General features: G+C 48.4%; 1 protein-coding gene across 1 annotated transcript in view; it reads right to left on the minus strand.

Annotated features, from left to right (window-relative positions):
- Positions 1–26145, minus strand: part of FAT2 (FAT atypical cadherin 2) — a 47915-nt gene extending 21770 nt beyond the window's left edge. The window contains exons 1-9 of the mRNA XM_054389096.1: positions 22881–26145; positions 22146–22460; positions 14254–14315; positions 12945–13256; positions 12094–12304; positions 9529–9668; positions 7266–7541; positions 6621–6831; positions 1296–5348 (exon numbers count right to left, since the gene is read on the minus strand). Of these exons, the coding sequence (XP_054245071.1) occupies positions 1296–5348; positions 6621–6831; positions 7266–7541; positions 9529–9668; positions 12094–12304; positions 12945–13256; positions 14254–14315; positions 22146–22460; positions 22881–26145 (8845 nt within the window). The remainder of the gene's footprint in view (positions 1–1295; positions 5349–6620; positions 6832–7265; positions 7542–9528; positions 9669–12093; positions 12305–12944; positions 13257–14253; positions 14316–22145; positions 22461–22880) is intronic.
- Between the last annotated feature and the right edge of the window lie 19 nt (positions 26146–26164).

The raw sequence follows: 26164 nt of genomic DNA on the forward strand, positions 1-26164 counted from the left end.
AGAGTGACTGTTTAGCTGTTTTACAGCACTGGTTAATTTTACTTGGCACAAATGATCTTTCAGAGATGCAAAAGTCATCTTTAGTGCTTCTTGTTAGCCAGAACCCTCACCAGGACTGACATAATGGTCCAAATATTCACCAGTCTGCAGCCTTGTGGATTCTACTGGTTTGTTGAGCCAAAGTGGCTTCACAGGAGACACATGTAACTCCAGAAAGTTGCACACATCCTATGTGCATACACACAGTTGTTAAAAACTACAGTCAGGCTGCACACAGGGGTGATGTGTAAGCCCTCTGCACTGTGTGCAGGAGAAAAAGATAGGTCAAAGAACTTAAATACAGATCACAGTATTGGTGTGAGGAAAAACCTTGCCTCCTGCTGTACCACTGCTTCTGTCCTCCCAACAGGAAAGAAAACTGCACTGTCTTAATTATTCCTCTGTTAAGAAAGTGTAGAGAAATATATCTACAGTACAGTGGAAGCTACTCAGCTGTATTTTCTTTATTTATTTTCTAAGAAATAGGATGGTTCAGTGGTGAGAGAGTGTTTATAGTGATAATTCTACCTACTACTGTTAGTTACTAGAGAGTTTTGGATACCCCAGCCTCATTGCATCCAGTTCTGGGCTCTCCAGTTCAAGAGGGACAAGGATCTACTTGAGAGAGTCCAATGGAGGGCTACAAGGATGCTGAAGGGACTGGAGCACTGCCTGATGAGGAAAGGCTGAGAGCCCTGGGACTCTTTAGTCTGGAGAGGAGAAGACTGAAAGAGGATCCGATCAATGTCTATAAATATCTGAGGGCTGGGGGTCAGGAAGGAAGGGACAGCCTCTGCTCACTTGTGCCCTGTGATAAGACAAGGGGCAATGGGTGCAAACTGCAGCACAGGAGGTTCCACCTCAACATGAGGGAGAACTTCTTTGCTGTGAGGGTTTACAGAGCACTGGAACAGGCTCCCCAGAGAGGTTGTGGAGTCTCCTTTTCTGGAGACTTTTAAGCCCTGTTTGGATGTGTTCCTGTGCGACCTGTGCTAGGTTCTATGGTCCTGCTGTGGCAGGGGGGTTGGACTCAAAGATTTCCAGAGGTCCCTTCCAACCCCTAACATCCTGTGGTCCTGTGTGATCCTGTGATTTAACTAAAGAGCTCAGCTTGGGCTTCATCTCCTGCTTCTGTTAGGACTGTCAGGATAATTCTATTCCTGTGTTAACATTCTGTAAGACAAGGTATAAGGTCAGAAGCTGAGATGCCATTGTGTTCTGGCTCACTGAAGAGTTAAAGTCAGGACAAAGCTCACCAGTTATGTAGCACGTGACCCGACGGTTCTGCTCCGAGATGTCTGCATCGATGGTGCTCAGTGTGACAACAACCTGCCCTGGCTCTGCGTTCTCTATCACTGACCCTTTGTAGAAATCTGAGGTGAACTGGGGAGCGTTGTCATTTTCATCAGAGACAGTGACCTCCACCAGGGTTTGGGAAGAGAGCTGGACTTTCCTGCCGTGGTCGGTGGCCACCACGTAAAACCGATAGGTCTCCTGATCTTCGCAGTCCAGCTCTTTCAGCGTGGTGATCCACCCACTCTCACCATCGATGGTGAAGAGGCCTCGGAGGTTGCCAGACTCTGCTTCCAGACTGTAGGTCACCTGTCCATCACTTCCCATGTCCTGGTCGTTAGCTGTCACTTGAATGACTGTGGTCCCCGATGGCATGTTCTCCATGACAAAAGCTTTGTAGGGGTCTGCCTCGAAAACAGGTCTGTTGTCATTGATGTCCTGCACTTGAATGTTTACAGAGACCAGAGAGACCAGCTCAGTCTCCTGGTGGGAGCAGAGAGCCATCACATCAATCTGGTACCACTTGGTGGTCTCGTGATCCATGGCCTTTTTGATTTTCAGAGCCCCTGTTTGTTCATCCAGTGTGAACACCTCATCCTTGTTGCTTTCTGTAGTGGTTCCCTTCACTAGGCTGTATATGATGGGGTCCTCTGCAAAAGCTTTGACTGACCCTATTTCTGCTCCCTCTGGAAGATCCTCAGATGCAGAAAACGTATAAAGGGGCTCAGAGAACCTTGGCAGTGTCACCTCCCTGGGGACAATCTGTAGATTCACTGGGACAATGGAGTTCCAGTGAGGGGGTCTGCCATCTTCAGCTTTCACCTTGAAGTTAAAGGCTCTGTTTTCTAAACCGATAAGGCTCTCCTTGACCTTAACAACCCCAGTGGCAGCATTGATCTCCACGAGGTCTTCTGCTACATCTTCCACAGAGTCAACAGAGTAAATGACGTCTGCATTTGCACCTTCATCAGCATCATAAGCCAGTAACTGAATGACAGGGGAGCCTTTGCTTACGTTGGACTGGATGGACAGCGTGTATTCAGAGGCTTTGAACAGAGGCGGGTTGTCGTTCTCGTCCGTGAGGATTATTTTGACAGTGCAGAATGCCACCTTCCCACCCCCATCCTTGGCCATGACTTTGATGGCGATGACTCTCTCTGTGGAATTCTCCCTGTCCAGTTTTTGCAGGGTGGCAATGCGACCTTTGCTGTCTATGGAGAACTTCTCATGGGCGAGTTTGTTTATGATGGTGTAGTCTATGGTGCCGTATGGGCCACCGTCGGGGTCTATCGCCAGGAGCTCAATCACTTTGGTGCCTACCTCGGCGTTTTCTGCCAGCTCTGCCTCGTAGAGGTTCTGCTGAAAAGAGGGACTGTGTTTGTTGGCGTTGGTGGTGTTGATGTACACAGGCACCGTGCTCTTGAACACTCCATCCGAAGCAGACACTCGGAGGTTGTAAGAGGAATCCAAGTCCTTTCTGCAGCGGTTGAACATGGAAATGATTCCAGAAGTGCTGTTGATGGTGAAATGTCTGTTGTCGTTGCCTGAGAGGATGATGTACTCCAGGCGGGTGGTGTCCCCGCTGTCGGGGTCCAGGGCCTGCACTTTGATCACGACGTGCCCGCACGTGGCCATTTCGCTCACCTTGGCCTCGTACTGAAGCTGGCTGAACTCAGGGGGGTTGTCGTTGATGTCTGTCACATCTACAACCACCAGGGCATCGCTGCTGAGTGGGGGCATCCCATGATCTGCAGCTCTCACCTTCATGCGAAACTGTTGATGTTTTTCGTAATCCAGTGCCTGAGCCGTTGTTATTTGCCCCGTGCTGGCATCGATGTTAAAGAACTTGACAGCATCTGAACCGTCGTCCAAGATCTGATAGGAGACCACTTTGTTTCTGCCTGAATCCTTATCAGAAGCAAAGAGCTGGACAACAGGGGTGTGTGCTGGCAAACTCTCTGGGACAGAGGCCGTGTAGATCATCTCAGAAAATACAGGGGGGTTGTCATTGACATCCTCTACCTCCACTTCTACTCTGGCCTCTGAAAAGGATCCCAGTGCTGTGTCTGTGGCTCTGACAGTGAAGGCATGTTTTGTCTCTAGCTCATAGTCCAGCTGACCTGTCACAGTCAGGACACCAGTCTTGAAGTCGGTGCTGAACAATTTCAGGGAATCTTCTTCCACAATGTTGTAGATGAGGCGCAAGCCTTCAGGGCTGCGGGCCTGGATGTGGAGGACAGAGGTGTACAGGGGGATGTTTTCTGGCACCTTCACTCGGTAGTACAGACTTTGGAACAGAGGGTTGGATTTGTTCCTCACACTGATCACGACCTCCTCTTCAGTGCGGAGGGGAGGGTCGCCTTTGTCCTTGGCAATGACTCGGAGGTTGTATTTATTTAAAGCTTGGTAATCAAGAGGCTTCTTCAGGGAGATGTCTCCTAGGTAGGGGTCAATCCAAAAGTATTTGTAGTCCTCTGCAAAGGAGTAGGTGACGGCTCCATTTTCCCCTATGTCTTTGTCTGTTGCTGACACCTGGAAGAGCACGTCACCTGGCTCTGTGCTGTCCTGCACCGAGGTGTAATATGGCAGGTTCTCAAACTCTGGTGGATTGTCATTGACATCCTCTACAAAGACCTTGACTGTGGCTTGGGACACTCTTGGTGGTTTCCTATTGTCCTTCACTTCCACAGCTATCTCGTGCGTGTCTTGTGCTTCGCGGTCAAATTTCACCCCCTTGGTCTGGAGCACTCCAGATGCCTGGATCATTTTGAATCTTTCCTTCCCATTCAGAAGTGAATAGAAAAGTGGTTCATTGAGCTGATATCCCTTGACCCCAAGGATGGTGAGAGTCTTCTCATCTGTAGAGTTCTCCATCACAGTTGCTGTGTAAATATCTTGATCAAATTTTAAGCTAGTTCCTGGTGTTTGAGTTAAATTTAGCTTAACCAGAGCAGTACTTTTGTATAAGCCATCACCAGCTCTGACCGTGAGCTCACGATGACTTCCCAGGCCAGTGGTGTTAAGAATGGAGATGAGACCTGTGAGTGGATGAATATAGAAATCATTATCAATGTTCCCTTCCACAATGCTGTAGGTCACCTCTGAATCTGCATCTTTGGCCTGCACAGACAAAAGCTCCATCCCTGGGTGGGCAGGCAGCAAGACAGAAAGCTCATAGGTATCTTTGAGAAAGATTGGAGGTGAATCATTCACATCTTTGACATGGATTGTGACCTTGGCTGGCTTGGATGCAAACAAGCTGGGGCTTCCACTGTCATGCACATGTACATTGAAGTGGAAAACTGGGGTGAGCTCATAATCTATATCGGCACGACTGGTCAATGTCCCTGTGCTGGGATCCACAGTGAAATACTTCAGTGCCTCTGGTTCCAAAATCTCATAGACCAGTAGAGCATTGGAGTCCTGATCAGCATCTGTTGCATGAGTCACAAGAGGAGCATTGCTTTCATCCAGGACCATGCTTTGTGGTGGAGCATTCTCCATGATCCAGCCAACAAAGGAAGGCTTGAGGAAGATGGGCACGTTGTCATTCTCATCTATGACATAGACAAGTACCACTGTGTCCATAAACGCTCCAGCCATGGTGGTGCCACGGACTTTCAACTGGTAGAAAGATACCTGCTCAAAATCTAAGCTCTTCTGAGTGGAAATAAGGCCTGACTGATAGTTCATGGAGAACACTCCATCTCCATTTCCATCTTTTATTTCATAGCTGATTGGTGACAAGCTCGTGGCTGAGACCTGAATCAAAGGAGAGCCCACAGCTGTGGACTCGCTGATCTCTGTGATGTACTCAGCCTCTGGGAACCTCGGAGGGGTTCGGTCAGAGGCTCTAATGCGGATGTGAACCGTAGCAGAATCCTTAAGCTGGGGGAACCCTTGATCTTCTGCCTTTACAATCAGAGTAAAGCGCTCTTGCCTGGCTGGGTCCAGTTTCTGGGCAACTGTGATAATTCCAGAGTATGGATCAATGTTAAAGAAACCTTCCCCATTACCTGCAAGAAGAGAAATTACAAAGTGAAGAATGCAAACACCCTGTTTGGTTTGGTTTTCTGGATCTCTTTTCCACAGATGTTCCTGATTTCAGACCTAATTAACATCTATTTGTTTTTTTTTTTTTTTCCCACTGGGAGACAACAATCTTCATTAATTTCTAAATAATTTTCATCCTAAGAACAATGAACCCATTGAGATCTATGAGCTACCTTTGAAATCAATCAAAATTTAAATCAAAGATAAATGCCCTTCTAATTTGAGCATATTTAGTGGTGGCAGAGCATGTGCTTGAAGCTTTTGCCTCGTGTGCAGAACATGGTAACACAGACTCTACCAGTTCCTTCAAGCCCTGTCATGCTTATAATTACCAATACTTCAGAAGCAATTAAATTCCTCTGTCCTTGATCTAAATTGCAGTGAGAAAGATGGAGCAAAGGATGGTTTGTCTCCTGCAAAGAATTTACCTGCTGAATAGGCAGTATGGCACAGCCATAAATATTTAAGTTTTAACCTTTAGAGTGAACGATAGAACATCTGCCCACTGAGCTTGTATGATCCAAATCTACCACCAGTCACTGCTGAGAGGCTGCTCACTGTTCCTCAGGGCTATATTTCTTGGTAGAAATCACAGAATCATAGAATTGTCAGGGTTGGAAGGGACCTCAAGGATCATCCAGTTTCAATCCCCCTGCCATGGGCAGGGACACCTCACACTACAGCAGATTGCCCAGAGCCACATCCAGCCTGGGCTTAAAAACCTCCATGGATGAGGCTTCCACCACCTCCCTGGGCAACCTGTTCCAGTGTCTCATCACCCTCATGGGGAAGAATTTCTTCTTAACATCTAATCTGAATCTACCCATTCCTAGTTTTGCTCCATTCCCTGTAGTCCTATCACTACCTGACATCCCAAAAAGTCCCTCACCCTCAGTGGTGGAAATGATGATGCCTGTTGTGGAAACTTGGGTCTTTTAGCCTAACAACTGAACAGGGATCCTTCCCTCAGTTCCCATGGATGAGAAGAGCAGATTTTAAATGTTTCTAATTCATCCAGGCACATTTTTTTTCTTAGACCAGTGACTCAATATTGAACTGTCTTCTTAAGGAAGGATACTAATATTCCATAACATGGAAATTCCATGCTTGCTCTGGGTAGGAAGGAAATCCCATTTTACAACCATGCAGTCACTGGTCAACTGTCTGGTCACCAGCTAGAACTTGGAAATGCAGGAATGTCCATAGCCTAAACTGTCTTGTGGCATAGTTCTCACCTGCCTGAAGAGAGTAGTGGATTTCAGCGTTGGCTCCTTGGTCCTGATCAAGGGCCCTGACTTGTATAACCTCTGCGCCTACTGCTGCTGAATCCAGCACTTCTGCTTCATAATGGATGCTGCTGAACTGGGGAGGGTGAAGGTTGCAGTTCTCCACATGAATGATGACTCGAACAAAGTTCCTCTTGATGGGCACCTCCTGGTCTCGGACCTGAGTGGCAGAGGCAAAGCAGGTACAGGCACATCACTCCAGGTTTAGGAGTAGCTCATGAGGACTCTTACAACAGGTGGCATTTTTTTTTTCAGTGGTACTAAGCCTCTTGGGTGGGAATGAGCCTGTAATCTTCCACACTCAAGTTCAACCTTGAACCTGAAAAAAAACATTACCAATCCCTCACTGCTCTTTCCTGTATCAGAATCTAGTGGCCACCCATTGGAATTCAAAGGAGATATACTCAGCATGCGGTTAGAGGAAAGCAAGGGGTTACCCAGATTTATTCAGGTAAAGGTTAACACCCTGCTTTCCTCTTCCCTTTTATTCTAGAAAAGTCCTTCTCCAAAGCCTGGAACCGGTTTTAATTTCTCCAGTGACCCATATATCCCAGGCAAGCTGATGGACTCAGCAGGGGCTGGCTTAGGACTCACCATCACTGTGAGGGTGTGCAGAGGCATGGGCTGGGAGCTGAAGCCTTCGGCTGTTGTGAGGGTCCCACTGCTGGGATCCAGCTGGAAAAGTCTTGTGCTTTTGGGGTCCACACTGCCATGGATGGTGTAGATGAGCCCCTTGCCTTTGTCCTTGTCTGTTGCACTGACTCGAAGGATTTCCCTCCCTGAGGGGGTGTCTTCAGGAATCCTCACCTCGTAATGGCTCTCCAGGAACTGGGGACGGTGTTGGTTGATGTCAATCACGTGAATAAAGGCCTGTAGAGGAGACAGCACAGGGAGGGCAGCAGAGACATGGGAGCAACCTACTTAATGCAGCTATGTAAAATCTCAGCTACCACCCCCTCTTGAGTGTAGCTGTGCCCTGAGCCTTGTAACTGTCACAGCTTTCCTGCTCTTAGGGCTTTGCCATCCATGGTGGCTGGGAGCACTTTTGTCCTTCTGCCCAAGAAACTCCTGCTCTGCCTTCCCTTAGTGATTTTCAGTTGCTTCCTTTCATTTTCCTCATCTCTTCAGTCTGGCAAACCCTTCAGAGTGAACGTGCCTGTGCTTGGCACACGAGGAAACTGTCACAGCCTGCCATGAAGAGCAGCATTTGCTCAGCTGTGGTGCCAACTTTGCTGGCTGCGCCTCCACACCAGCCCTCATTAATTACACACCAGAAAGCTGTCAGAGGGGAGATGTTTGGTAAAGGAAGGGAGAGGCTGGTTATCTCAAGAGCTGTATGTGAGTGGAGAGGTATGCAGAAGTAAAGCTAACCCCCCCACTTTTCAGCCCAATGCTCCCCTCTGCATTTAACACCAGACCCCTGTGAATGGCCTGACTGGATCCTGCCTGCAAAGCCAGCAGATTTCAGCTCTTTGGTCTTCCACCATGATTGCTGTCACCCTCCTACTGATGTGTTCACTGCAACCTAGGGAGTCCCAGCCAAGTGTGATAATCTGCTTCCTTTAGCAAACCTGACCATGCCACGGGTGTTTTGCACAAGTAGGCTTTTGGACATCTGCTAGGGGCCTCGACTGCCAAGATAAACGTAGGGATGAGATGCAAGGTGGCAGGGAACGCAGAGCAGGCAAGGTGGGGCTTTGTTTGTTTATTTGGAGCAATACTTGAAGGCACTTGACGTTGTGTTTCACAGGAATGGCAGAGTTCCTCACTCATCATCCCCTGCAAACCTCCGCCGTGCATTTCCCACGCTGAGCGTCACCGGTGGCTGACTCACGTTCTAGGGCTTCCTGTGTAGTCAGGGCTGGATTTTCTTTTTTTGTTTTTTGGCTGCTTCTTATGTGTGGAGAAAATAGTTGGTGAAAGATTAAGCCCTGAATATCCCTCCTGAGGGTAGGTAAAGATGGGCAAATCTCAGTGGCCATTGTAACTGAGGCTTGGGTACAGCAAACTGCCTCCTTCCATCAGCACTTTCTCTTCTTGTGGCCTCTCAGAGGACAAAGCATCTCTGCAGTTGCCCCAGTCATCCCCTGGACCTCAGTGCTGATGTGTTATCAATGCTCCACACACTTGGAGCAGCACAGGGCAGGCCTTACTTCTTCCAGATGCATCTTTTGCTGGCTTTATGTAGATTAGGAAGTCCAAGGAACATCCCTTCACATGGTACCATGGACCCCAACATGATCTGACTGCATATTTACATGGTTGAGATTGGAAGGGTCCTTCGGAGATCATTGAGTCCAACCCCCTCAAGAAGGTCACAGAGGAACATGTCCAGGTTGGGTTTGAATGTCCTCAGAGATGGAGTCTCCAGCACCTCTCTGGGCATCCTGCTCCAGTGCTCTGTCGCCCTTAAAGAAGTTCCTCCTCATGTTTAGATAGAACTTCTTATATTCAAGTTTGTGCCCAGTGCTGGCAGCACCAGCTTAGGTCAATTAATTTCCCTTATATCCTAGCACATTGTCCCAGCCGTGCTGTAAATCATCCTGAGCAGCTGAGGGCAAGGTGAGGTGTGAGAGTATGAACTGCCAGTCCAGTGTGGCTGGTGGAATAGATGTGTCCTTGTGTGCTGGCTGTGATCAATAGGAAAGGCTTTCCTAGACCATTTGTGTTTCCAACAAAAAACTAATCTTAGCTTGGTACTTAGGCAAGCCTTGTGTCACTGTGTAAGGTAAGATCATGGTGTAAGCAGAGTCTTGTGTCTGGTCGCTGACCCAGAGCTCAGTGGAGTCAGAAGGAAGATTGCTCTTGGCATATGCTCACTCCAGATGGGGCCTTTACTAAAGGAAAAAAACCTTACCTGGGTTTTGATGGTAGTGGACCCATCAGTGACTTCTACTGTCAGGTTATAGCTTGACTTCTTCCTTGCATCAAGGGCTCTTGCAATGACCATGCTGCCTGTACTCTTCTCAATGTCAAAGTCCATGTCATCATCACCACCTGGGATGAGGCAGAGAGAAAAGAAAATGAGGGGGCAGTTACGATTAGATTTCTGTCTGGAGCAAGCCATAGGTGCTGGTAGCCTCTGCAGGAGAAGAGTTTCTAGGAGCTACCTGGAGATCCAAAGAATGAGGGTCTCCCTTCCAGACACCAAACACAAACCAGGCAAGGAGCTCATTTCCAGCCCCATATAAGTGACATGGCAGGCAATACACCTTGAAGGGAGATGTGCAGACATCAGCTGCACCTCTTTGGCCACACCTAGACTGGGGACAGTGCCGTAAGTGAAGTTCCCCCCAAATCTGGAAACTCAGTGCAAAATGTGATAGATGGATGTAGAAAACAGGGAGGACATAGATAAACTGGACAAAGGTAGTCACAGTTGGAGACAAAGGAGTACAAAAGGGAAAGTGAGGGGAATTAGAGAAGGTGAAAGGATGCACATATGCTGATGATGGCCTGGCCAGATTTGCAACAGGCACATTTGAACATCGATTTATTTGCACAAGGTCTCCAGCTATGTGGCATCACAGGCTTAGGAGGGATCAGGGACCTGCAGGGTTGAGCAACACTCTTGCTGGCTTCCAATCCAAGGTCACACTGTTGGGTGTATCAGTGATGGTCTTCATTGCCACGGTTGGCTGCCTGTGAGCTACCTGAGAAAGCCCAACACTTGAACAGCTGGGGAGGCAGATGGAACTTCCAGGGGGTGCAGAGCCTGTTGCCTACATCCCAGATGGCCAAGTAGAGCCAGGAACCCCAGGCCTGAGCAGCTCAGCAGCAGCAGAATGTCCGTCACGCTGGTGCTGCTCAGCCCCTGGCATGGCAACTGCTTTCTTGTGGCTTGCTTGATGGTGGCCTCATAATTCTCTATTGAAGTGAAGCATGGCTGTGCTGCTCTGAGATATGGAGAGGAATGGGCTGTGTTCTGTGATTTATTCCAGGCCTCAACTGCTCCCTTCCTGGATCCTGATTGCTCTGGATTTTGCTTTGTTCTCTTACCAGTTGGGAAAATCTTAGCTGGTTGTTAAATTATACATCCTCCCTTGTGGGAGAAATGCAGTGGTTGCCAGCAATGGGACTACTATTTTCCTGCTGGGAAGGAGACAGAAAGAAGCAGAAAAAGAGGAAAAGGGAGACTAGTGGATGTCTTTCTCTAAGAAAAAAGAGGACTTCCCTTTGCATGGTGCCAAAGGGCAGGAGGAAGCACTGAAAAAAGAGATGAAGAAAGATGCTGCTTTGTCAGTTTTTTTTTTCAGACACCATTAACCCCGGTGACAGAGCCTTTGTGGGCTGGGAAAACTAAGTTTTTGAATGAGGTGCTGAAGTCTCCTGGATCTCTGTATCTCCCACTTGGTTACCAGTTATTGTGATGTTTTGCTTCCCTAGTAGTGAGAAGGAAATCCTGTCCTCTTCCACCAAGAGAGCCCTGAGTAGTGTTTGGTGCAGTAGGAAGTGGTGATGCTGAGCATGCAGACAAGACTCAGGAGGGAAAGGATGGGGGTTGGCAGAGGTTGGTTCTAGAAACTCAGGCAGACATTACTAATGTCAGATAAGCCTGGCACTGCTATTGTCTGCTCCTTGTAGCCTTGTATCTCTTGTGGCCTAATTGTATTTATATACCATTGTCCTTGCCCTAGCATCATAATGGGGAAAACGATTCCCTTGCCCTGTTAAGGCTTTGTCTGATGAGAGCAAGCCCTGCAGGCAGTGTGAGGGAAAGGCTGCACAAGGCAGATTGGGGCACCACTTCAAAACACCAAATTACTTGCTCGCATTTGGCCCTCGTTTGTAGGACCAGTTCTGCACACGCGCTGCCTGGCGAGTCCCCTGGGGTGACATCCCACGGCCCCTCTGCCCTGGCATTGTGTATCTTAGAGGAGGCCTAAGGGCTTCTTTATGTCTAAGACATTGCTTGGATGCTGTGAGGCACAACACAGAGCCTCACTAGCTAGGTCAGGCCAGCTCTTTCAGGAATCGTTCTCCATCAGCTCCTGCTTGAGACTCTGGGCTCAGCAGGAAGGGAGAGGTGGGGTGTGTCTGCCAGGCTCCACCAGGCACCTGGATGCTGGCAGGCTGTTTTACCACAAGCAGCAGTGTCACTCGATTCCCAGGAGGAGCTGGGGCTGGCGTGCCCTGCTGCCTCTCACGTGACATCGGAGAACACCTCAACCATTGGCAAGTCCCAGAATGCCATTAGAAAAGTGTTTTAGATAATTGCTCTTGGCACCAGAGCCCTGGGATGTGAAGCTTTTTGTGTATGGTTGTTTAAGCCTTTTGGTGTCTGTGAGAAAGCTTCCCCTGTAGCTCACCTACACCTAAAGCAAACAACTTCATTAGCTCAGGCATGCGAGCGCTGAAAGCCACGGGAGCTGGGGCAAACCCTCCCAGACACCACTGCCCGGCTTTAATTTCTGTCTCTCACCTGTGATATTAAACCACACTTGACTGGGGCCCATTTCAATGCTGATCACTCCCACCATGTGGTTTACAGGATCTGTTTCCATCACGGCAAAGTTAAAATGGGGTTCATCGAAAGCCAGCGGCTCCGAGGAGGGGCCGGGCCGGGAGACCCAGCTGATGTGGAGCCTGACATGGGAGGAGAGTGGTGGGCTGCCTCCATCTGTTGCCTTGACCTGCCAGGAAATGCACATGCAGTCAGAGTTTAGCCCATGGGATCCTCATGGAAAGCTGCATCTTTTTCCCACCAGGAGTTTCAGGTCTGTGTGCACTCAATATCCCCCTAAACAAATGCTCACCCCTGGCTCTGTGCTCTGGCTGCTTCCAAGGTAGAGCCACACAACCCTAATTCCTCTTGTCCATCAAGCACATCTGCCAGGCTCAATGCACAGCAGAGTCCTGAACCACGAGCCTTGTAGGACAGAGCACAGGGTGCAGGAGAGCTTTAAACACATGTCCAAGCTTCATGGCCTGATCAGGCTGTCAAATGGAGGCACCACCGAAACCCAAAGACTCTTCAGGCTTGAGTCCACATCCATATGGGATCGTGGATCACTGTGTTCACCTCTGAGGAGGGCTGGGCAGATAATTTTAAATTTGTCCTCCATTTTTAATAGCTTCTGCATCTCTCATCATTGCCTCCTAGTTTCTCTCTCTTTGTAACTCAAATCTGTCTCATTCAACCTCTCCTCCCACCACTGCATTTTCTCCATCTCTTTCCTTCTTCCACCTTTTCTGTTTCTGCAGCCTTTCCTCTCTTTCCCTCTCCACCCACCTCTTCCCATTGGCTCTCCCTGTTTCCCCCTCCTCTCTCACCGTAAGTATGTTGTATTCAGAAGCAGGAAAAGCCTTCCTGGAGAACACCATGCCGGTCGTGGGGTTGATGGTGAATATCCCCTCCTCCTCCTCCTCGATGGTGTAGGTGATCTGGCTGTTCTGCCCTTGGTCACGGTCTGAAGCAATCAGCCTGTAGACGGGCAGCAGTGTCTCTGAGGCTTCTCTCTCGGGGAGCTGCACCATGAAGAGCTTGTGGGGGAAGCTGGGAGGGCTGTCGTTGGCATCCAGGACTTGAATCACAACTCTGCTGGTGGACTTCAGGGCTGGCTCTCCATTGTCAGAAACAGCCACCTGCCAGCAAGCAAAGGTGACATAACTTAGGCTGTGACCATCCAACCTTTATCCTGATGGGCAATGACTGAACCAGGATTTTTGTGTGGATCTGCATTTGCATCTCAATATTTTCAGAGAGATTGCTTCTCTCTGCAGGGGGACGTCTGGTAGCTGTAGCTGGCACCCTGCATGGCTTTTGCATGCAGAGAGAGACACATCTGCAGGGCTCTGGCACCATGCATGGGCTTTTGCATGCAGAGAGAGACACATCTGCAGGGCTCTGGCACCATGCATGGCTTTTGCATGCAGAGGGAGACACATCTGCAGGGCTCTGGCACCATGCATGGCTTTTGCATGCAGAGGGAGACACATCTGCAGGGCTCTGGCACCATGCATGGCTTTTGCATGCAGAGGGAGACACATCTGCAGGGCTCCTGCTTACGGCTGCTCTGAGCAATGGGTCAGGTTGGTCACTAGGCATCACACAGTTCAAAACGTTTGCAATGGCTCAGCAAGTTATCACCCATCCTCACTGTGCTGTGCATGCTCCCAGCTCATCACATTGCAGAGAGAAATGTGTCCCCCTCAATCACCCTGACAGGCTGAAGCACCTCAAGATCCCTCTGATAAAAACCGCCACGGTTTGGAGCTGGTGACAAAGCTACACAGCAGTGTCTGATACAATCAGATAAATGCCAGTGGATTTTTCTGGCTTGCTCTTTCCCCCATAACTTATTCTCCATCCTGCTAGAGGACAATTCCAGTCCTCTTTTTGCATTCCCACAGCATTCCCCAAACAGGCCTTTTGCTCCAGTCTCCAGTGAGGAAATAACGAATCCCGCAGTACTGCTGCAGCTGTCTCTTAGGGCAACACACACCATTTAATTAAGTTTCCCAGCAGTTGGGAGCTGATGGGGTGAGATTCTTTCTCTGTGCTCCAACTTGCAAGGAAAGTTCTTTGAGGACTTAATACACTTGTAAGTAAATAAAGCTAATTACAATCATCATTACCCACCTCTAGGATATGTTCAGCCTTGTATTCTCGATCCAGCTGCCGTGAAGTTGTAGAAATCAGGCCTGCCAAGAAAGAAAGCCTTTGAGCTCCAAGACTCAGCATCCAAGTAAAGCCAGGGCTGACCAAATGCCCATGTGCCCCACATCAGCCTGCTTGTCCTGTGCCAGGTTCCCTTTGTGATCACAGAAGGACAGATGCCCCCAGAAGGCAAGTTGTCCACTTCCAGGGGGAACTCCCTGTGCCAAGGAGGTGCTTTTGCTCCTCTGATTACAGAGACCACGAAGGAGGGAGGACACCTACCAGATACCTATGTCAGCTGAGAATTGTTGAGATATTTGGTGAGAAAGGCTCCACAACTGTGCAAACAAAACTTTTCTTATGCCTTGAAGTAAGAAACATTCTGCATGTGCTGGCACAAGCCTGCTAACAAGTCTTGACTCCTATTTTTCCCTGCTTGCTCTTTGTAATTTACAGTGTTCTGACAAAAGTTTGTCTTCTGTCTTGGGAAATTCTTTCTATTCTATTGCTAGAACAAATGCATTCACGCTAAAAATAAGGTACACAGTTGAAAATAATGTTGGTACATTGTTTAAGTCTTGCTGAGAGACAGGATGAATCCTTTAACAATTGTAAGGCTTGAGGGATTTCTTAAAAAATATAACTGGTTTAGCCACAGGGAATAGGTTGGATGCAGGGGGTGGAGGGGAGGGTGGGAGTTGTGGCTATAATAGACTGGAGTTTAAAGAAAATCATCATAATTGCCTCTTTTTTAATCTGTCAGTGACTAAGCTGAATAGATGCAAGTGTGGAAAGAAGGGAGTTGAGGCTTGTATTTCCATGTCTGGTTTGATAATGGCCCTTCCACCTTAAAATTAGGAGAAACTTCTTTACTGCAAGGGTTATGGAACATTGGAAAAGGCTGCCCAGAGAGGTTGTGGAGTCTCCTTCTTTAGAGACTTTCAAGACCCATCTGGATGCACTCCTGTGTGACCTGCCCTAAGTGATTGTGTTTTGGCAGGATCCTGCTTTGGCTCAATGATCTCGGGAGGTCCCTTCCAACCCCTAACATTCTATGATTCTTACCAAGTGCTTTGGCTTTTTACCTTTGAGGAAAAGCAGCTCTGGACCATTTTCACAACTGCTTCCCAGATGATGGGAATTGTATAGATAATATATAATGTTCTGACTGTCATCCAGGCTGCCCAGAGAGGTGGTGGAGTCCTTGTGGATGGAGATGCTTAAAAGACTCATGGATGTGGTGCTTAGGGACATGGCTTAGTGGCAGTGGTTTAGCAGTAGCTGTGGGATTCTAAGCTCTAGGTGGGTGGTTCGACTTGATGATCTCAAAGCTCTCTTCCAACCTCAACAGGTCTATGATTCTGTAAGTCTGACCCCCACAGGTGTTTTCGTCCATCCCCTGCATCTCCTGCTTCCAGCAGGTGCTGTTAATCATGCTATTTATTCCTCCTGAGGCTAAGCCCTGCTTCCTCACACAAAGGAAAAGCAGGGAGAATTTTCCTGAGCACTGCAGGCTGCTGCTGCCCTGGGAAATGGTTTGCAGGGGAGGCAGAGTGTGTTCAGAGCCCTGTGTGCACGTGCACTTGTGCATCCTGAAAGACTTGTAAATCCGAGCTGCGTGAACCCATCTCAACTCTCAGTTCTGGTCCGAAGCCAGAAAGTTTTAATTAATAGCCTTGTTTTCAGTTGTATCATACTTTGGTGTATTGCTGTCTGAGCATGATAGGCAGGAGAAAATTTGAAATGGCTGCAGGAAACACCGGGCAGCTGAAGGAGGGAGTGAGGAGCAGCTGCTTGGAACAGGACTATTGTGAACGTTTCCACTTGTTCTCTTGGATTATTCATATTTGGCACCAGCTGCTGCACAAAACATTTATTTGATGCCTCTAAATCATAAATCAACACTCCTTAATGTGTTATGACAAGAGGATCTGAAAGACTCTGTTTGCATGTATGTCATGGATACTATTTTTTTTTTCCTCCCTAATCTCCTCTTTGACGTTTTGGCAGGTGAAAAGAACTCAGCAGTGGCCTGAGAGGACACTGGTTGAGGAACTTTTGAACCTCCTCTAGGCTCATGGGAGGCTGTAGAACTCCAAAACCCTTGGCAATGCTCTCTTAATGGGAACCTAAAGAAGGAATAGTAGTAGCAATTCAATGAGCTCTCTGCAGACAGGCTGGAGAGGACAGAGCAGCAAAGCCTAAAACTCCAGGTGCCTCAGGGGATGGTTCAGAATTTTGACCTAACAAGCCCACAGGACATATAGTTAAACATTGACAACTGAGCCACCCAACACCTGTGTGCAGACTGGAGTTATTTCCAGTCTAGTGGGTTGCAAAATACAGTTGCAACAGACTAACATCTTGTTTGCACTTGGTTACTCCATGCCAGCTGATGGAAAGTAACTTAAACCACTCTGAAGTGATTATTTGGATTTGCCTGGCCACACCCTGAGATTCTTTCATGATTTAATGATAAAGAAAAAAAAAAAAAAGAAATAAACCAGGACTGCAGCTGAACTTTCCAGAGCTGGAGAAGGACTGTAGTGAAGGTAGATGAACTGGAACTTAATGGCTATCTTGAAGATCTGGACATGCTCAGATCTCCTGGGGAGTAAGGGTTGGCTCTGCTTTCTATCACAGACCTGTGTTGCATCTCAGCTGACAGTCTCACCAGGTGGCATGTTTGGGTTTAGCATCCAGTTCTGGAACCCTTATTACAAGAAGGATCTGGAGGTGCTGGAATGTGTCCAGAGAAGGGCCACGAGGATGGTCAGAGGGCTGGAGCACATCTCCTATGAGGATAGACTGAGGGAGTTGGGGCTGTTCAGTCTGGAGAAGGCTCTGAGGAGACCTTATTGTGGCCTTCCAGTATATGAAGGGGGCTCCAAGAAAGCTGGGGAGGGACTTTTTAGGGTGTCAGGTAATGACAGGACTTAGGGGGAAGGGAACAAAACTAGAAATGGGTAGATTCAGATTGGATGTTAGGAAGAAATTCTTCACCATGAGGGTGGTGAGACACTGGAACAGGTTGCCCAGGGAGGTGGTGGAAGCCTTATCCCTGGAGGTTTTTGCATCCAGGCTGGATGTGGCTGTGAGCAACCTGCTGTAGTGTGAGGTGTCCCTGCCCATGGCAGGGGGATTGGAACTGGATGATCCTTGAGGTCCCTTTCAATCCTGACAATTCTATGATTCTATGATTCACGTCTGTTGATCCAAAAGTCAAAGGTTTGACTGCTTCACCTGACCCCTAGCAAGCTCCCTCTGTCCCTTAGTGCCCAGCTGTGGCTCCCAGTTCCCCAGCTACCAGCCTGCCTTGAGATCAGGGAGCTGCTGTGTTTAGCAGTTCGTCAGCCTCGCTCCCGCATGGGGCCGTGGTGCTGTGTGGCTGCCAAGGCACAGGAACTGCCAGCAGTGCTCACATGGCAGCTGAGCACCCAGAGACAGGGAGACAGGGAGGGGACATGTGCTCCAGAGAAGCCAGCTGGAATTAATGCAGATTTGGATTTGTTACCACTTGGTTCTGCACCCGGTGGAGCCAGAGGGCTGAAAGGGAAGTGGAAACTGTTATTAAAGGGGAACTGCTGTCAGCTTCTGTGGCCCGGGGAAACAGTTCCTGGGTTCCTCCTGCTGTCACCTACAAGGACCTGGGAAGTGCAAGTTTTTGGTTTTAATGAGTGTGTTTTGTGTGTGAGTTATCAGTGCAGCCCCTGCCTCATTGGCAAGCTCCAGCCAGCCCAGCCCATGGGATTTGTGATCCTGTGGGTGTCCTTTATTTGTGTCCTTCTGTCTGGCCTTGAAGGTTCCTGCTGAGCTCTACTGAGAATGAACAAATCTGTCAAAGGTCTTAATTGCTCTTGGCCAACTAGCCAAGCTCTGCCTTCACCTGAAGGTCCAGAAACAATCCCTTCTGTTGCTTGTGTACAGGTAGGCACAAGCTCTGCTCTTGCAGTCTGTCTACACACAGCAATGGGAAAGGATTGTCTGAAGTTCTCCTGCCTTCTGCCTGGAAAGGGGAGAGAGGAGAGCTAGTCGTGTTGGAACAGGAGCAGCAAAATTAACAGTGCATTGTTGTCAGGGAACAAAAAAAAAATAATAACTTCAGCTGGCAAGAGCAGGGCTGGGGTGGAGGTTGCTGGCCCCCTGCCCTCGCTGCAGGGAGGAAAATCTAAGATAGTTAAAATAGCCAGAATCAGCTTTGCAGGCACTGGGGCTTTCACAAGAGCATGAGAAGGGAAGAGGTTGTTCTCCTGAAATCCTCTTTCTCTTGCCTCACTGTGGTTTCCATTTCATCCTCTCTCTTCTCCTACCACCTGCCCTCTTTTTCTGACCCTGCTTTGCACTACTCCATGCTTGAATGAAGCCTGTGGCACATTGGCTCAGGGATCAGCAGCACAGCCATCCTTTAGACTTAAAGAGCAGGCTGTGTCTGGATTGTCCTTTCATGCAGAGAAATGCAGAGAACTATGGACAGCCTGGGGAAGCCCATGGACACTGACACAGCAGAAGCAACACCAAAAGAACAAGCACTACATAAGAGTTGGAAATCAATATAGTCCAAGGCAAAAAGATTCTCCAAACAGCCTTTCAATGGGACAAATGGCTTCATCCTGACTCTTCCTGCCACAGCCTCCCAATTCCTTCCAGTCCTGCCTTGACGCCCTTCACATCTGGGACTACAAAGGCTGCACAAAACAAGATCCCCACATAAACTTTTCAGCAAAAGAATCCCTCAAACTCTACCATTTCCCCATCTCTTCATGTATCTATCTCTGTCTCCCACAAACATGCTCTGCACCAGGTGCCAGGCTGGGCTGGAGAGATTCCATCGCCGATGGCAGAAAGCTTTCATCTCACTGTGCAGTTTTATTCCTTCTTCTCATTAGCCTTTCATTTATTTTCCCTCTTTTTTTTCTCCACCCTCTTCAGAGAACGGAGAGCTGGAAGAGCTTAGAGCTCTTGTGTGATAGTTCAGGGATGCTGGAGGAGCCAAGCCCTGCTGAGGGACAGTTATCCCAGCTGCTCCCATCTCCCTGCATGGCTTCAGGAGAAGTCAAGGGGCATTGTTGGTTATGCCCCTACTGGTCAACCCACCCTCCTGTTGGGATACTGGATTGAATGCCAGCTCCAGGGTCAGAAATAGGTTACTTGCAATAGGTGTGGCACTGTGCCCTGAATAATTATCAAGGGCTATTCTGCAGGGCTGTTGTGGCTGTAGATGTTCCTGTTGTAACAGTAAAGCAGGACCTTAATTCCTAGTAGTGCCCAGGATGAGAACAAGCTTCTTCCTTCTCTTCCTCTAAGGGGCTCCTACCAGGAATGCCCTGCCTAGGACAGACCCAGAGTGACCTTTGTCCCTCTTGTGCTCTGCCTTATTTCAGTACCCATGTGACTTATTTGTCCTTTGGTGAATGTGGGACAGGAGAAGCACTGAGGTCTCAGTCACAGTCTTCTCTGTGTGTAGGAGCCTCCCTTCTCACCCAAGTGCTGGAGGAACTCCTGACACATGCAGATTGCCCTTTGCTCAGATAGTGTGGCAGAGTAGCTGGTTCTGTGGTTTCCTCTTGAAACTTCAATGTTTATCATTGAATAATGTGACAGAGGTTCAGCTGATGAGGAGCTCTGCCTACTTTTGGTCTTCTAGGATTTGGGCTTGACTACAGATGGAGTATTGACAGCCTGGATTATATTTCTCTCTGGTATTTCAAGAACTGAAATACCTCTAGGTCTTTTGGTGATTATTTCCCCAAGGTAGTCAAAGAAGAGATGCATTTACTGCATTGGAAAAACAAAGGTTATGCCCTAACTAAAGATGCAGAATAAGTGTCAGTGGTCTAGTAGCACTACAGTGCTCAGATACCTGCAGAGCTTTCTCTCCTCCCCTGTTCGAATGTTTTGCACTGCACTGGGATTACCCTTTTTTGGAATACAGCCGTGCAGTGATGTGAATGACCAGGACCTGAAAGCCCAGCAGTTCATCTTCCAATGCTTCACCACCAGGCTGGGACCAAAGATTGTATTTTCATTCTGCTTGATGGAGCAACTAGCATGTCCTTGTCTCCAGAATAAAAATCCCAGGGTTTCCAGTAAGCATCTACAGGCCTGAAATTTAGCCAGGCTGTGACATTCTTTCTGGCAGTAGCAGCAGATGACTTCTCTTCAGATACTGCAAGCATGAGGATATAAACTGCTCATTTTTTGCCAGTGTTTGCAGGTAATTCTTTATCCTTTTGGGTGTCATGGAAGTAAAACAATGGATAACTGAATTCTCATCAAGCTTGGAAGCAGGTCCTTAAACAACTTCCAAGCTCAGGGTTTAAAGAAGAGACCTCCAGCAACTGTCCAAGAGATAAGATCAGCTCATGGGTTCCTTACAGGACCGACAAACTTATCACTCTTCACATGCAAAGCAAATTACCTGACTGTACAGGGAGATGGATGGGAGATGACTCATGCCTAAGAACTTTTTTTTTTTTTTGTCTAAGTTTGGAATTCAAGGGTTGGCTTAGAGGTGAGGTGTCTCATTAGCACTGGATTGTGCCAATGTCTCTTATTTTACCATAAAATGCAACAGCCTTGGACTGTGGCTCTGCAGGGCTGCACTGGCAGTGGGGTGACAGCTTTGCCTCTAGCATAGAGAGTCTGAATTTCCTGCAGGGTGTAATTTGGAACTCAGTAGGTGAGGGAAGCTAACATGGTGTCCTGATAACCTTTTCTGGGCCATTGCAAAGGCAAATGGTCTGCTAAAAGAAAGCCTCTGAAGTCACCTCACCATGGAACCCACTATTGGTGCAAGCTGTCCATGGGGCTGAGTTGTGCATAGTTGTTGGGACTGCATGGGAAAGCTGGATGCAGAGCAGTGCCCTGACCTGGCTAAAAAGCTTCTGAGAGTGGAGGCAGCTACAACTGGGGTGGCAGTGATCAGTTAGCTGGTATCTCCAAGTGTATCTACATGGGGATGTGTAGACACCCTAGGAATCTCTCTCACCCAGAAGGGTGTCAGTGTTTCAGCATAACATAATTTTTTTGTTCTCAAACCCTCCTCCTAGCCAGCTGTAGAGGACTGCCAGAGAGCCATTCCACTGCAGGTGACAGCTAACTGGGTGCTGCACTAGAGCAGTACATCCAGCTTCTTTCTCATCTGAAAGCCAGCTTCTATCCTGCTGCCGTAGGTGAACTGCTTTTATCATCCACAGGAGATCAAAGTCATGCAATTAATCCTCTCTCATACTCAGGCTCTGTGCCTTCCCTTCTCTCTTCTCCCAGGAGCTGATGGAGAGAAGGGCTCGGCACAGCTTTCCTTGCCAGACTGGCCCAATGTCAGCTCTGCTGGGATGGTTTGAGGAAGCTGTTTACACAAAACAGCAGCGGGTTTTTGATGGCTCTGAAAGATCTGGTAATTAATCCTGAGATGAAAGATAGGGTCTAGGAAGACGGCAGAAGAGACTTGGTACATGAATAGTGCCGGAGAACGGGTGGAGCCTTTAAGTGCAGTGGGATTCATTTTTATTAGTCCTGCCTTGGTCTGTCTCAAGAGCAGATAGTCACCTCCAGAAGGGTGTTTCTTGGCTTGGGCTCTGCAGTAGGGCAGTTGTTTACAAGAAGGAAGATTAAAAGCAACTCCTTGGTTCTATTTAGGGCTTTAAAAGTAACACATTTGTGTCATTCTAAGAGCCATCTGGATGCAGATAGCAGCCCTCAGGTTGAGGGTTTCAACCCTTAGCCTCCCCACACGGTGTGTTTGGAGGCTGGGACTTTTGCTGCAGAAGGAAGCTGTGACAAGGGCAACTGTGTGGGCTGTTTATACTGAAAGTGTAACATCCTCTGGGCACTTGGAAACCTCATAAACAAATGCTGAATTGGGTCAGTCTTACCTGTAATGAGGTTAATAGTGAAGAGTCCTTGAGGATTTCCAGTTAGGATGTGAAAAGTCAGTTTTCCCTCTGAGCTAGCATCTGGGTCTAGGGCATCAAGCTGAAGGACAGATGTGTTTGGTGGGGAATTCTCCATCACAGAGGCATAGAAGACAGGTCTGGACATCAGAGGTGGGTTGTCATTGGTATCAGTGACTTCAATATAGATTTCAGTCACAGAAGAGAGAGGGATTGTTCCCAGATCAAGAGCCAGCACTGTCAGCCAGTAGTGAGATGTTCCTTCTCGGTCGAGGGGTCCTATGGTCCGGATGGTGCCTGGAATGACAGAACTTACTTGTGAGGGATTTAAGAAACTCAGACCACTTTATCCTTAATGACAGACCAGCCTGTCTCTCTAGTCTGCTTCCTGCTATTTGCTGCAGATGCAAACTCCGGCATCAACCTTGCATGGCTGTCAGGATGTGTGGAAGAGGAGGCCTGGCTTGTGTTGAGGGAATTGGTACACGAAAGGGAAGCCCTTGGTATTTTGAGGGAGGACAGACATTGATTTTCTCTTATTTTAAGGAGACAAACCCTGCTTGCTCCTCCCCAGATACAGGAATGCACATTGAGCATCCCTGCACAACCAACAAAGATTTGAGTGTTGCGTAAACAGAGAGAACCAAGGAGTCAGGCCAAACACAGCGTGTGGTTGAAGCCTTTAGATGCACCGTTTAAACTGAGATGTGTCCTTACCTGTGTCCTTCTCAATGCTGAAGACGGACAGGCCGGTGCCCTCCCGGAGGAAGTATTGAACCTCTCCATCTCTGCCCTTATCGATATCTTTTGCTGTGACCGTCATCACTGATGTGCCCTCAGGGCTATTCTCTTGCACCCAGCCTTTGAAGACAAAGGAGGCAAAGCGTGGTGGGTGCAGGTTCTCGTTGACATCAAGGATGTTCACTTCCAGGTGGCAGAGGGAAGAGCGAGTGAAGGGCTTCCCAGCATCGCTGACCTGCACAGTTAGATTGTAAGAGTCCTTCTTCTCATAGTCCAGCTCCTTCTCCAGCCTCAGTGCCCCAGTTAGCTTATCCAGACGAAACATCATCTCCTCATCAACGAGGCTGTACCTCACCTCACCCCCAGAGCCAGCATCTGGGTCAAAAGCCTCCAGAAACAGGAGAATGGTTCCCACGGGCAGGTCCTCTGGGACCTTCACACTGTTGAGGGCTGGGAGGCATTGTGGGATGTTGTCATTTACATCCTCCAGAGTCACAATGAGATCTGTAACGGAGAACAGCTGGTAGCCTGTTTTGGGCTGGTCCCTCGCTTCTATTTTCAGTACGTAGGAAGGCCACAATTCTCTGTCCAGGGCACCTGTAACCATCACTTCCCCAGTGACACTGTTAATGACAAACTTGTCAGTGGGAGTTAGGAGAGAATATATCACTCTCCCATTGTCAGCTGCATCAGCATCTTCTGCTTTCAGCTGAGCTATTGTTGTCCCTGTTGCCACATCTTCTGGTATTGCCACCCAGTAGGCACCTTGTGAGAATTTAGGAGTATTATCATTGGCATCCAACACGTTCACAGCCAAGAGTTTCCAAGCTGATTTTTGTGGTGTGCCAAGATCGTATACTGTAACATTAAGAATGTAGAAGCTGGTTCGTTCATGGTCTAGAGGAGAAAGGACTTGAAGGAGACCCAGTTCTAGGTCAATGGTAAAGCAACTGTCATCATTTCCATCTGAGATGACGTAGACCAATTTTCCATTAAAGCCAGTATCAGGATCAATAGCTGAAAGGTCAGCGACGGTGGAGTTGATGGGAACGGTCTCCATGATGTCAATAGAGCGTGGAAAGCTGTCATCAAACTTTGGAGCATTATGGTTTACGAGGTGCAAGTTGAGGGATGTTTCATCATCCTGTCCCTGGCCTTGAGACTGAGACTCAATGGAGTGTATGATGGTTTCTGTCAGCTGTTTCAAGACTCCTGTTTCCTCACACTGCATCTTGACAGGGAGGCCTTGGCCGACCACAGTGATATTTACAGATGTTGGCAAGGCGTAGTTCTCTCCATCTGTTGCAGTTATTTTCAAAGAGTAGAAAAGTGGCTGCTCAGAAGGAGGAAGATCTCGCAGAGAGATTCGAAGAGATATTACTCCAGAGATGGGATTCAGTTCAAAATGCTGCAACTCGTTGCCAGACTTGATTTCGTACTTGATATGCTGCAGCTCATCGCTGTCGATTGCAGAGACCGTGGCCACAGGGTTGCCAACGGGAAAGTCCCGTGGGATGGTGCCACTGCAGCTTGCCTTCTCAAACACAGGAGCGTTGTCATTGACGTTGCTCAGCATGAGGGAGATGTACACCTCTGTTTCGTGGCGGAAGGGTGAGCCCCAGTCTGACGCCCACACTCGCAGGTGATGCCACCTCTGCATCAACTCATAGTCCATTGACTTGGAGGTGGAAATGGTGCCAGAGTAAGGGTCGATGACAAAGGGAACTGACTTGTGGTTGGCTATGCTGTAGGTGACAAAGCCGTTGTCTCCTTCATCTTCATCTGTAGCGCTTACTGTTAGGACACTGGTGCCAGGAGGAACATTTTCATCGAAGGCCCCACGGTATGAAGACTGAGTAAAACTTGGGGCGTGGTTGTTGCAGTCAATGATGTCAATGACAACAGCTGTGCGTGCGTGACCGTTCGTGGTTGTAACTTCAAGCTCAAAATGAGACTGTTCGTGGAAGTCCATTGCTCTGACTGTAGTTATCAGTCCAGTGTGAGGATTGATTTTAAAGCTCGCACTGTCAGGAGTAGGTTTCAAAATGTATTTCAGGTTTGGAAGGACTGGTGTGATCTTCACCATAACAACTTGGCTTCCAGCTGGGGAAAACTCACTGAGCTGGACCTGGTACACTCCTTTCTCAAACCTGGAAGAGACATACTTGGAGGGAGGTATATGGATAACTCTAATAGGAGAGAAGAGCGGTGGCTTGCTCTTGTCCTTGGCTTGCAGGCTGAGGTTGAAACCAAATGGGTAAAGTAACCAGTTGATCTCTTTGGTTGACACAACCATGAACTCACTGCTCCCAAAGTAGGATTTGATGGCTTTGAAATGTCTTCCTGGATCTCCATCCACAAAGTCAACCGAATCAATCCCTACTTGAGAGTCACCACTTTCTACAGACAGGGTTGCATAGAGAAAGTCTTCGGCTGAGTCAGGCGGTGTCACCTTCACAGATGAGATAGAGGGGGGTTTCCTGGCAGATGGCTCCACCTGGATCATGAGACTAGCCAAGTTGCCAAAGCCATTCCCCTCCATGATCTTTCTCATTCTGTCCACAGCCAAAACCTGCAGGTGGTGAGTGCCTCGATGGGTGCTGTTCAGCCTGCCTGTGGTCATGACTGCCCCGGTGGTGGGGTGGACGGTGAATAGGTCAGACTTGGTATTGAGGGCGTAGTAGAACTCAGCATTCTGCCCAGCATCAGCATCAGTGGCACTGAGCGTGCTGACCACTGTTTTCAGAGGGGTGTCTTCTCTGATGGACACTTTGTAGGAGGGGGGTGAAAAGAGAGGTTTCAAGTCATTTCTGTCCAGAATGTGGATCAAGACTTTGGCCCAGGCTTCGTAGGCAAAGGTGCTCTCTGTGGCCTTGATGATTAGGATATAACTGTCTTTGACCTCCCGGTTTAAAAGTGCTGTGTTGCTGCTCCTGGTTCTTATTCTCAAGAAGCAGAAATCCCCAATGACATGCTCCTCTGTTTTGAAGACACCAGTGTTGTCTCCAGAGGCTATTCTGTATCTGATGTCCCACTCTGGGTCTGTCTTGTAAATGCCCATTTTGACGTAGCTCTCCACATAGGTTTTGGGAGCTGAGTTCTCATAGATGGTGGCATTATAGAAGAAGTGGGTGAAGTGCAGAGGGGAAGTGTTGCCTTTCTCACAGCTTGCCTTGTGGACCACACAGTGCATCAGGAAAACAACAAAACTCAGGAAGTGCCTTCTGAGAGTGACTTCCATGGTGTGGTGTCTCCTTGGG

Source organism: Indicator indicator, chromosome 18 (genome assembly GCF_027791375.1).
Source record: "Indicator indicator isolate 239-I01 chromosome 18, UM_Iind_1.1, whole genome shotgun sequence".
NCBI classification, from domain to species: Eukaryota; Metazoa; Chordata; class Aves; order Piciformes; family Indicatoridae; genus Indicator; species Indicator indicator.